The sequence below is a fragment of the Telopea speciosissima genome, chromosome 7, assembly GCF_018873765.1.
Source record: "Telopea speciosissima isolate NSW1024214 ecotype Mountain lineage chromosome 7, Tspe_v1, whole genome shotgun sequence".
Classification (NCBI taxonomy): Eukaryota; Viridiplantae; Streptophyta; class Magnoliopsida; order Proteales; family Proteaceae; genus Telopea; species Telopea speciosissima.
The window spans coordinates 61,982,062-61,995,244 of NC_057922.1; the positions used below are offsets into that span (position 1 = coordinate 61,982,062).

Genomic DNA, 13,183 nt, shown 5'->3' on the forward strand with positions numbered 1-13,183 from the left:
AAGTGGAAGCTTCAGAGCTTAGAGCTCCATTTTTCCCCTCCTGAACCATTGTTGTAATTTTTCCAAATAGTTAAGGATGTTGAACTTGTTAGTTTTACAATGCCAAAGATAAGCATCTGTTTAAGGCCTCAGATTTTCATTTATATAAGTGTATTAAAGCTCTCTTTTTTCAATAGGAAATGCTTTTCAAGATTTGTTAGAACCAATACAAACTCACATTAGAATTAAGATAATAGGAAATTATTTTACTAAAATAAAATACAAAAAAATTGGAAAACAACTTCTATCTTATATTTCAAGTTTAAAATATTAAATATAAGCAATTATAAGTAGTGTTATCAGATGTGTTAGGAGTTATATGAGTCAGCATTCAATGGGTTAGGAGCTATGGATAGTTATGCTCGGTTATTCATTGTGGGAATATTAGGAGAGAAGTTGTCATCATGTAATTGGGTTATTTAAGCTACGGGGAATTGAAGTTAAGTAAGCATTATCGGTTGATTAGACCGATCCCATTCCAGTTATAGTGGTGGACTGATAAATGATTTCTGGGAGCTAGATTCCTACACACTCGTGTAGTTGTGTTGGAACATTTATTACAATTTTTACTTTAAATGTTTAATACGGTCGCATGACAGATTAGATGAGCCCAAATTTTGTAGATCGGTAGATCCTTAGATTTTTTTTTTTTCCCTTTTTGGGAAAGGAAGCTTATATAATATTATTATTATTACTAAGAGGGATAGGAGGCAGTTACTTTTGGAGTTTCAAAAGTATGCATAGACATATATGAGATGCAATGCAAAACGATACACGAGAAGGTATTTGAATGAATTAGGTTATAAAGTTTGACACATAACGAATCCATATCATGACCTCTTTTTATTAAATGTTTGAAATATTGATAAATTGTACATGTGGCAGATGTGTAGGAAAGATCTCTACATGAGTGTGTACGAACTGTTTTTATTTTCTTCTAAAAAATGAATTAAATAAGATCTTTCTAAAAAAGGAGTTGTTATGGTATAGGCAGGCGATAAGAGGCTTCAATCAGTCCAGTTTTGGTCAATCGGATCGAGTCGGTTACATCATTCAAAGGAACGGATCAAAGTTGGACCGAGTAACTAATTGTCCTTAGTGAAAGGTGCTTTGTGTTATTTTGGATTTTCAGGACATTCCTTTGTGCAATCTTCTATACAAATTTGTTGTCGAAGATTTTTGCGAACAGATTATAGGAGTTGTGGAGTGAGTCGGTGAGTCCCAACTAGTCCGCATTCATTGAAGGGAGACGCATCACTAACACTATTTTGTTATGCTTGGAAGTGATCAGAGGTTTTGGCAGATCGGACTATCTCTTGCAGCGATGCTGAAATCAGATCTTCACAAGGCCTATGACTCAGTCCACAAGGAAGTCAACTTTGATAGTTTGGTCATCATTGGCTTTCCTCTGGTTTCGTTTGCGAGCGCAAAGATGGCCGGCTACGCACTTGGAGATCTTTTGGTGTCACCCTCCTAGAAATTGGGTGAAATTGAATGTAGATGGTTGCTCTCTTGGTAATCCAGGGAGGTCAGGTGCTGGAGGGAATTTTTTGTGATGAAAAAGCTAGAATACTCCACTCTTTCAGTTCGTTTGTTGGTCATCGATCAAAATTTGAAGCAGCATTCCTAGCCTTAACTCGTGGTTTGATCTTTGCCAAAGATTTGGGAGTTCAACGTCTGTGAGTGGAGTGTGACTCGGTGTTTCTCTAATTCTATTCCATGGTGTGTGCATAAAGACTGGCTCTTTCTTCAACCTTTCTTGGCGTCCATCGAGTGGAAGATCTCTCATTGTTACCGAGAGGCTAATCTGATTGCGGACTTCTTATCCAAACCAACAATGAAGAGTGGTATTTCCTCTGTTTTACAGTCATTTCCTACTTCTATTGTTAACGAGTTGGAGATAGATACTATGGTAAGATCCCGTTTTAGGATTTGTCATTAAATTCTAGTGTTTCGACTTTGCTTCTAGTTGATGTTTATGTTTTTGGTTCCCTGTTTCTTATCGTCAGGGTGTATAATCTTTTTTAGTCTTTTCTTAATACAAAGCATCTTTTAGCAAAAAAGCCACACAAAATAATAAATAATTACAAAAACAGATAAAACTCTTTGAACTCAGCTTTAGAGAAAGAAGCATTCGACATAAAAGATTGAACTAAATGCACCAAAGAAGAAGAATATTGTAGGTGTTCGGTCCGAAGGCCTAATGGCCCTATAGCATAGATATGTTGAGAATGGAATAAGAGATGTCAATCCGTTTCGCAACAACTACACAAAATACACAATCCATCATCCTGCAACTACCAAAGAAGTTTAGAGTTAGTTGGTACAACACTCGATAACAATTTCCAAAAAAACATTATAAACTTCGGATGTATCTTTAATGATCAAATCAAACGCCATAATTTAGTAAACTTAGGGGTACATGAATGATTAAAAAAAGTCAAGTATAGAATTCCTACTCAAAGGAATCTTAAGAATAGCATTAGATACAAAAGAAGGAAAAATAGACATCACCAGAGGAACATTCTAACTGTTATTAATAATCAAATCGCTCACCTCAGAGATTGAATGGACTTTACCAACTGAATTAGGGATTGAAAAATTCTACAACGATGGTACCTAAGGATCAGACCAAATTGAAACATCTTCCCCTTTTCCCAATCCTCCAACAAACCCTACATCGAAAGTAGGGTAGAACCTTAACAAAATATTTCAAAAAAGGGAAATCCTCTTTTAACGCACAAGGATTCACCCAATAATGAGGTGTGGGGAAAAAATTTTAACTTTCAAAACTAGAGCTCATAAAGCCTGAGGGTTGGTCTATAACCTCCAAGTCAGTTTTTCAATAGAAGAGAAACATTATGAACAAAGTGAGATCTGAATCCCAACCCTCCCATACACTTAGGGTTGACTGAGAATCTACCATTACTAGCACCACCCCGAACTAATCTATCATCCCATGGAACAAGGCCTAGCCTGATCTTCAGAATTGCAACCTTGTCGATAGAGTTGAAAGTTCTATCCAAGGTGTCCAAATTCCAACAGTAGTTTCCTGATCAATTAAGTCCTTCACCGTCTCAAGATTGCAATGAAGGGGTTTCTCACTTTGAATTCTGAAATTTGGAAGTGAGGGCACCCAATTGCTGTTCCATATGTTAATGTTATCACCATTTCTCAAATTCCAAATAATATCATCGGCTTGTACTTTCCTTCCAACCAAAATGCTCCTCCACGCCCAGGAGGGGCTATTCCCGATAGGACATCCATGAAGTTTGAATTTGGATAGTAAATGGCGTTGGTAAAGCGGCCAGTTGAGAAAAGAGAGAATGATTTGGCTTGTCTATGAGATAGAGGCTATCACTTTATTTACAATTTTGAGAATAATACAAATATGGTATGATAGCACAATCACACAATTAACACATTAAACATGTGCATAGTGAATCTAGACACTCCAATGTACCTTGTTATATTACACACTTTACCAAGAGAACCAAACTAGACGAAAATTGAACCGAACCAATCTTCAACACTTCAACACTCCCCCCTCTAGTTGGTTCATAGATATCATGCATGCCCAATTTGGAAACAATAGGATGGAAGGTTTTAACTATTACGCCTTTACCAGTTGATTCTTAGTAGTAACAAATGGAGTGCAAATCGGACCATCTTCAATCTTCTCCTTAATGAAGTAATGATCAATTTCAACATGTTTTGTTCTTTCATGTTGAACAGGGTTATGAGCTATAATGATTGTAGCCTTGTTGTCATAGTAGAGTCTCATAGGCCTTTCAGGAGCTATTTTTATATTTTGGAGGAGTTTCTTCAACCACATGAGTTCACAAACCCCCTGTGCCATCGCCCTGTATTCTACTTCAGCATTGGATCTAGAAACTACAGATTGTTTGTTGCTCCTCCATGTCACTAAATTTCCTCCAATGAATGTATAGTAACCTGAAGTAGATCGTCACACATCAACAGAGCCAGCCCAATCAACATCAGTAAAGGAATCCAACTTTAGACTTCTATTGTTAGAGAACAGGATTCCTTTCCCTGGGGCTGACTTTAAGTACCGAAGAATGCTACATACTATTTCAAGGTGTGTGGTCTTCGGACCATGAATAAATCTGCTAATGAACCCCACAACATAGGCAATGTTTGGTCTGGTGTGGGAGAGATAGATAAGTCTTCCACCGAGGTGCTGGTAACTCTCCTTGTTGACAGAGTCACCGCCTAGGCTGCCCAGTTGGTGATTGACTTCAATGGGAGAGTCAATAGGTTTACACCCAAGCATCACTATTTCTTGAAGAAGGTCTAAGACATATTTTTGTTGGGATATATAGATCCCTTTGCTGGATCGGGCTATTTCAATCCCTAAGAAGTATTTTACATGTCCTAGATACTTAGTTTCAAATTCAGCTGCCAACTAAGTTTTCAGGGATGAAATTTATGCTTTGTCATCTCCGGTAATTACTGTGTCATCCACATATACAATCAACGCAGTGATTTTCCTGTCCTTGTGTTTGAAAAATAAGGTATGATCAACATTACTCTACTTGTAGTCAAACTTGATCATTGCTTGAAATCTACCAAACCATGCACGAGGAGATTGTTTAAGCCCATAGAGTGACTTTCTGAGTCGACAAATTTTGCCAGCGGTAATAGGTGAGTCAAAACCAGGAGGGATGTCCATATAAACCTCTTCATCAATATCGCTATTCAAGAAGGCATTCTTTACATCTAGCTGTTGGAGACTCCATCCAAGATTTGCAGCGCAGGATAACAAGGCTCGAACAAAGTTCATTGTTACAACTGGAGCATAGGTCTCCTAGTAATCGATGCCATAGGTTTGTGTGAATCCCTTGAAAACTAATTTGGCCTTATAATGGGCAATGGTTCCATCTACATTTTGTTTTTTGTGAATACCTATTTGCATCCAACTGGTTTCTTCCCATTAGGAGAAGGTACAAGCTCCCAAGTATCATTCTTCTTCAAGGCCTGCATTTCTTCTACCATAGCATTCTTTCATTTTGGGTCAGCAATAGCCTCCTTCCCCCAAAAGACAATAAAGAAACAAAGGCACGGTAGGAGGGAGATAAAGATTTATATGAGACAAAGTTAGAAATAGGGTGTTTGATACAAGTTTTGACTCTTGTCCTCAAGATAATATGATAATCATCAGAGGAAGAATATGTATTATTTGGTTCTTGGGTTGGTGGGATCGGCCCATGGAGCATAGTTGGACATGGTATGTTAGAGATAGTCTGTTCCTTTTTGTGACAAGTGATAAGACCCTTGTATTTAGTGGCAGCATTGATCTCATTAGTTTGCTCCCCCTGAACAATATTTTTTTGCTCCCCTTGAAGTCGAACAGTGTCTATGATGAACGAAAATGAAGGATTCTCTTCTTTTAGTGTCTCCTCCTGAAGAGAAGACTGGTAATAAGGTTTATACTCATGAAAAGTGATATCCATGGTAATAAAAAGCTTGTGAGAGGAGGATGATAACACTTATAACCCTTTTGAGAATTAGAATACCCAAGGAAGATGCATTTGAAGGTCCATTGTCGCTTCAGGGAGTTTAAGTTATGAGCAAAACAAACACAACCAAACACACGAGGAGGGGATCTAGAAGCTGATTCACGAGAGTCTTAAAGTTGAGAGCATTGGAAGGAACTTGATTTATAAGAAAGACAATAGTGAGAATAATGTCACCCCAATAATACTTTGGGACATGCATGGTAAACATCAGAGAGCGTGTGACCTCCAAGACATAGTGGTTCTTGCGTTCTTAAATACCATTATGTTCCGGTGTGCGAACATAAGAGGTCTGAGAGAGGATGCCATGGGTATCAAGGTACTGGAGGAAAGGAGCATCAAGGTACACCGTCCCATTGTCGCTTCATAGAACCTTTACCTGTGCATTGAACTGTGTCTGGATCATTTTATGGAAGGACTGGAAGTAGGAAAAAGCCTCAGACTTGGTGTGAAGAAGGTAGACCCAAGTCTATTACAATTATTAATAAAAGTAATAAACCACTTATACCCACCTCTAGCAATTGTCCAAGAAGGACCCCATAGATCAATGTGAATAATGAAAAATGGAATCAAACTTTTATTATCACTTGAAAAATAGGAAGAACGTGTGTGCTTGAAAAGTTCACAAACATCACAATTAAAATGATCCAAATTACATTGTTTAACCAAAGAAGGAAACAAATTATGCAAAATATAAAAGGAGGGATAACCAAGACAACGATGTTCATGATGCAACTGTCGGAGGGCACTGGCTTCTCGAGTAATATAAGCTGAAACTGGTGATGGAGCTACAGTGAGACCAAGATCCAAATAGTAAAGATCATCCCGCACTCCACCATATCCAATCATTACCCCCATCGCTAGGTCCTGAAAAACACAATGGGTAGAAAAAAATAAATAGAATAATTAAAATCAATGGTAAGACGCTGTATAGAAAGTAAGTTGACACAGAGATTAAGGACATGGAAATTGGTTTGGGTACAAGAAATAAAGCCTTTACCAGAAATAGCTGAGAGAAAACCATCAACCACTCAGACATTGTCCTTACCCAAACAAGGGAGATAAGAAGAAAACAAGTCCAAGGAGCCGGTCATATGGTTAGAGGCTCCAGAATCAAGAAGCCATGAAGAGCTATATTGGGAGGAGGCCGGAAAATATACCTGACTAGGCAAGATGGGAGGTAGGTGAAGTGGAAGGTGCCACAATAGAAGATGTAGTACCCATTTGAGGCATCATATGTTGGAGCTGAGTCACAGGTTGTTCTATAGACATAGATGAAGTACCAGTAACCTCATGAGTTTCAGTCAAGTTAACCTGAGCCTGAGGACGAGCAAAACCAGCTTTCCCTTCCTTTCCACCCTTTCAGAATGGGTATGTAATTTCCACCAAGTCTCCCTAGTATGATGAGGGCAGCCACAATAGTCACATTGTACTGGAGGACGAGTAGAACTAGCCTTATTGACTGAGCCAGTACTGTCCACAGGTAAAGAGGTCTGTGGTGTAGTAATAAGAGTAGACCGAGAAAGTGCAGTAGCAGGAACGACATGGTCAAGGCACCGTTTGCTAACCAATTATCCTTTGAAGTTTCAGTGGGCATAGGGGTGTCACCATTAATACACCCAAAATGATTACCACAAATGGTAAGGAAGCATGCACGAGACTAAGCTAAGTAATTTGTTCCATTCAACTTAGTGGGGCTAGGTTGGAGAGTAGGACGATGGTGAGGAGAAATAGGGTGACTTAGATCACCGGTCTCAGTAGCACCAGATGTACTAGATCCCTCCATTAAAAACCCTAAATAATGCACTATAGGTTGGAAAGAAAGTGCTACTCACAAGATAGGGAGAGCTAGAGAACCATAAAGAGGGAAGAAAACACCTCAAAGAAGCATCAAAGAGAAGTTGCAGTAGTTGTAGAGGCAAAGAGAGGGCTAAAAAAGGCACTGATAGGGGCTGGAGAGGCCCAAGAAGATGTGGCAATAGGCATGCATGGCCTTAAAAGGCCATAGAAACCATCAGTGGTGGCAGGTGGTGGTCGGAGGAGGGCTAGCAAGTGGCTGGTGGTGGTAGTGAGAGACCGACCTGATTAGCACAAGTTAGTTCTTTGGTAGCAGTTAAGAATAACATAGCAAATTCAAACAGCTTAGAGATCTTCCTTACCTACTCAATTGAGGTCTTATTTATATTGTGGTACCTTGTGGTGTAAGGCGGTGTTCCGAGTCATTGGATACGTCGTCTTCCCAAGTTAGTAGTTTCCTTTTGGGAGATGAGATAAGCATGGAGAGTGTTGTTATGGAGGTTTCTATTTGAGGAATTCTTGGGGAGATTCCCTTAATTTGGGGGTTCAATCCCGCCTTGTAGATCTTCTCGAGCCATTAAGGAGAGGTGATGCTTGTTTCCCATTCTGAGTAGGACGCTAACAGTATGTCCTTGATTCAGAGTTGGTTTCTATTTGGGGAGTTACGACCTGGCACGGGGGTCCAACTCATCAATCTTCTCCGAGATTTGGACTGTCCACATGTCACATTTTATGTGGTCGGTTTATTTTACCCATATCAGCGTGCATCCCATATATGTCCATGCACGCCGACGGTACTCCAACAATTATTGTGCACTTTTAGATTCCTCTAGATCTACATAACCTCTATATCCCCAAATTAAAAACTTTAATATTTGTACTTGACAAGTGAGTAAGGGACCCAGGGTGTACCTGTTCATAAATTTTTGGTTCATCTGATGTGTTACGTTATGCAAGTCTGCTCCTCAACTTTTCCACAGGTGGTCTTGGAATTATTTGTAGGGATTTTATTGGCCGACCCCTTCATGCTGTTTCAGTTCCAACATCATTTGAAGATATTGCTACTGGGGAAGAAGTTATGGCTATCCGATCATCTCTGTTGGAGTGTATCTTTGAAGGCTATGACAAGGTTCTTATTGCATCAGATAATATATAAGGTCGTTGTCTCTTACTTACAGAGGGGAATCTCTACATCTCCACTAAGGATTTGAGGAATTCTAGAGGATATTATTTGTCTCTTTTTACTTTGACACATGTACTTTCAATCATGTTCCAAGGGAGAATAACAGTTGTGCTGACTCCTTGTCAAGGAGGGTACTATTGGTGACGTGTACGATGGTGTGGCCCATTATGGCTTAATGATCTTTGTAATCTACAACCATGAGCTTTCATGCTATCATTAATAAATGCTTTTTACCAAAAAAGAAAAGAAAAGGAAAGACGGGCCCACAAACAGTTCCAGTTAGTAACGTACAGTCACTGCCACCACACTCCCAGTTGACTTTCTTTCCTATCTTTCAACACTATAAATGTCTCAATAAACATGGAAAACTCCATTAATGGTAAGGGGCTAAGGTCTGATAACCAGCTGGATACTCCAGATTCTGAAATCTACAGAATATAGCAGTGAAATCATTTACACAAACTTTCCATTTTTCACAATATCTTTTCTAGGTACTCCTAATTTTCCCTAATTTATAGACTCAAATACTGCATTCAATTAATTCTATTTTCACCTTCTCAAAATCAAATCTGATAAAATATTTCCTATTTCTTAGATATATATTGTTATTTTTCTGTTCTTTGGATATATAGTTAAGCAGTCTTCTTCAGTGGTGTTTGTTTTTTTGTTTCTAATAAGATAAGAAAAAAATGAATGGGGAAAGGATTGATGGCCGTGGCAAAGGTTGTGCTGCATGCAAGCAGAGGAAGATAAAGTGTGATGAAAGGTGTTTGTTATCCCCATACTTCCCTCAAAGTAGACAAGAAGACTTTATTGATGTCCAAAAGCACTATGGTGTGAGCAGCATCAACAAGATCCTGAACAAAATTGAGCCTGAGCAGAGAAATGAAGCCATCAAGTCGATAGTGTTGGAGTCCAAAGCAAGGAAGAATGATCCTGTGAATGGTATTGTAGGTATCATCCACAAACTTCAATCTCAAATAAAATTTTATGAGAACGAGATTGCCATTGTTAACCAACAGCTTACTTATTGCAAACAACGAGAAAAACATATTTTTCATCAGCAAAAAGAACAAATCGAACAGCTTACTTGTTACCAAAAAAGGCAAAAAGAACAAATAAAACAGTTATTGAAGAACCAACAATTCTTATGCTCTGAACTTTTAGCTTCATCTTTATCATCATCATCATCATCTACTTCTTCACAATTGCTGAAGCAATTCGACGACTACAATTATCAGATGCGTTCTTTACCAGCTGATTCTGTAAGATCTGAAACCTGAAATTTGAGATAATAGTGTCATAGTACTGTCTTAATTATTAATATGATTTACTTACAACAACTTTGTGGTTGAGATTTGTATATATAGGCCAATATTAAACCAAATACTACCGAGAGCAACATGAAAGAGTTAAATCAAGGATGCAGTATTCATTCCTCAACTCCACAAGAATGTGAAGATATCAAGCCCTTCAATTTCAAAAACCCTGCTAGGATGATGGAAACCTCTTCCAATAAAAAAATTCGTATTAACTTCAAAGATGCTGGAGAATCCAGGTATGAAGTAACCCTTCCAACTCTTTATGCTTAAATTATTTTAGGGTTTTAATTAAATGTTCTTTTCCATTCATTAATTACAGTGTTGGAGCTATACTTCAAGAAAAATAGAAAAATGATCATTTTCCTTCGAATAGTTCAGCAACGTGGTCGAGGATATTTTTGTCAGCAACAAGATCCACTAGAGAGAGACAGAGAAATAAAATATAGACAAACAGTGTGAAGTCTTGCAATCTCTAGAACCATTAATAAACTAGACGATAGTTTCTTTTTTTTTCTTTTTTTTTTTTTTTTTTTTTTTTGGTGATCGAGTAAACATTATATTGGTACCTCATATGTACAGTTTTCCTTTTCTTTCCTTAAAAAAAGTTTGATAATTGTCATTTGTCAAAGCTAATGTTATGCATACATTAGAAGAAATGAGCATTAGAGCGGCGCTTTTAAATTTTTTTTGTAACTCTAATGTATATAACACGGTAAATAAAGACTGCCGCTAAATAATTTTTTAGCGGCAGTAATTACCACCATAAAATATAACCTTATATATGTAATTTTTTCATTTACCGCCACTTAATCCTTTCATTTAGCAACGGTTTATCTAATTGTCACTAGATGAATACTTTAACAATGATTAAAAAAAAATATTCACCATTGAATGCATATGATATACGTACTATGTATGTATATTTGTGGCGGTAAATTATTATTGCTACTGTTTACCGAAAAAAGAATATTACTGCCACTAAAGGTATATATTTAACCGTGGTAACAATTGACTGTCATTGAAGGCTCATAATATGACTGCAACTAAATGTATGTACTTAACCATGGTAATAAGGTTCCGCCATTGGATGCTTATAATATTCATACTAATTATGTATATCTAACGGCAGTAAAATTTTGTAGCCTTTAAATTTATATTTTTAATTGCAGCACAAATCCCACCACTAAATGTTTATATTCTTCAGTGATAGATAAATATTGCTACTAAATGTATATTTTTTGCGGCTGCACAATTAGGATGTGGCAAAAGCTAGATTGCGGGAGAAGGGGGTGGGTATAGACAATGGCGCATGGGTAGGGGCATGCTAAAGCCAACTTTTATTATTGTAGCGATATATTTCTTTGCTTTTTTTTTTTGGCATCTCTAAAGGTTCATTTTCTTAGAGATACCACTCAAAGAGGTAAAATTGTCTTTGAATATATTGAAACAGATAAACAATTGATGGATATATATATTCACAAAGTTATTGAGTGAGGAAAGGTTTTGCCCATTGAGAAGAGAGTTAGGCATTTACAATCCATTTGAGTAGCATTTAAAGCTTACAAAACATCTCAAACATAAGCTCAAGTGGTCAAATTCTGGTTAGACTCAAAAATAATGATTTTTGGTCTAAAGGTCGACCGACACAATAAAACTCTGTTTCTAAAAGGAGAACTGCGAATAATTTTATATTTTAGGGTTTTTTACAATTACCACTCCAAAAACTTTGATATCTACTATTACCCCCCTAAAAACTTTCAAACAACTGTTACCCTCCCCTGTTGTATACTAATAACTAACTGGCCCCCACTGTTACATACCCGTAACAGAGGGGGTTAGTTGTGAGAGTGTGTCATTGTCACAAATTTTTAGGACCAAAATACCCTTATGTCAAAACGAAATAAAACAAATCTTCAAATGGGACCCTTCCTCTTCACTTCCTCTTCACTTCACCTGTTGCAGCAAATCGGACGACGAACTTCGTCTGCGGTGCTACAACACTCATCCCCGAACTTCATCTGATAAGTGTTGTAGCGCCGCCGACGTAGTTCGCGGATGAGTGCTATAGCACTTATCCCCAATCTGCATTCCCGTGAAATTTTGGGTTTATGGATATGGAAGAAGATTTCACTTTAAATTTTCTGTAAATGGTGATGTAGAATTGAGAATTCCTTACAAGACCCAGAACCTCAGGGAGCTTAACTAGATCGGCCAGAAGCTAGGGCAAGGTCAGTTTGGAACCACATACATGCATAGAGAAGTCTAGGTAACCAATATGCCTGCAAATCTATACCCAAGAGGAAGCTTCTTTGTAGGGAGGACTATGAGGATGTGTATAGAGAGATTAAGATAATGCACTTCTTGTCTGAGCACCCTAATGCGGTGAGGATCAAAGGGGCTTATGAGGATTCTTTGTTTTCATTTGGTCATGGAACTTTGTGTTGGTGGGAGCTCTTTGATGGATTATTCAAAAGGGGGCATTATAGTGAAAGGCAGGTTGCACAACTTATCTCTATTTCCACTTGGCGTGACACCTGAACAATCCAAATTCTCGGTCTTTATTCCACAAGCTGTCTTGATTGTAACCGTAACAGTCCAAATCACAGGATTAGAGCCATTCCCACAGACGATCCAGCCAAACCCTAGAAAAATCCACCAACAGAAACATCCTAAGCACACCCCAAGTAAGAAAAACCCTAACTCCAATCATCAATCCAATACACAAAACCTTCCAAGAATTTTTCATAAAAAAAATATTATGAAAAACAAAAAAGGAAAGTTATATCTTCTCCATCTTCGCTGAAGAAGAACGGGGTGAGATAGATGGAAGAAGATGAGGTAATTGGAACGATGGTTGAGATGGATTTGTTTTATTTCGTCTTGATATAAGGGTATTTGGGTCCTAAAAAATTCGTGACAATGGCACACTCTCACGATTAACCCCCTCCGTTACGGGTATGTAACGGCGGGGGCCAGTTAGTTATTAGTATGCAACAGGGGAGAGTAACAGTTGTTTGAAAGTTTTTAGGGAGATAATAATAAATATCAAAGTTTTTGGGATGGTAATTATAAAAAAACCCTATATTTTATATGTCTCTTAGTTTCATACCCTTTTGCCTTCCAAGAACCTCTCCTTGGCAACCTTTGGTCAAACATAAAAATCCTCACACCTTTTTCACCAAATATTTTGATTAAGCAAATCTCCCATCTCTCAAATCTGTTTCTCTTCAAATCGTAACTAATTCCAAAACCCTAACGTACTTCTCCCATGGCTTCTGGTGGAAACAACAAAGCTCTTGAAGGAC

The 13,183-nt window shown here is 37.9% G+C and overlaps 1 protein-coding gene across 1 annotated transcript; it reads left to right on the top strand.

Annotated features, from left to right (window-relative positions):
• Nucleotides 1-9,245: 9,245 nt before the first annotated feature.
• Nucleotides 9,246-9,839, top strand: LOC122668757 (LOB domain-containing protein 24-like). Its single transcript, XM_043865290.1, has one exon. It carries the CDS (start codon nt 9,246-9,248, stop codon nt 9,837-9,839), a length of 594 nt encoding a protein of 197 aa, XP_043721225.1.
• Nucleotides 9,840-13,183: the final 3,344 nt, after the last annotated feature.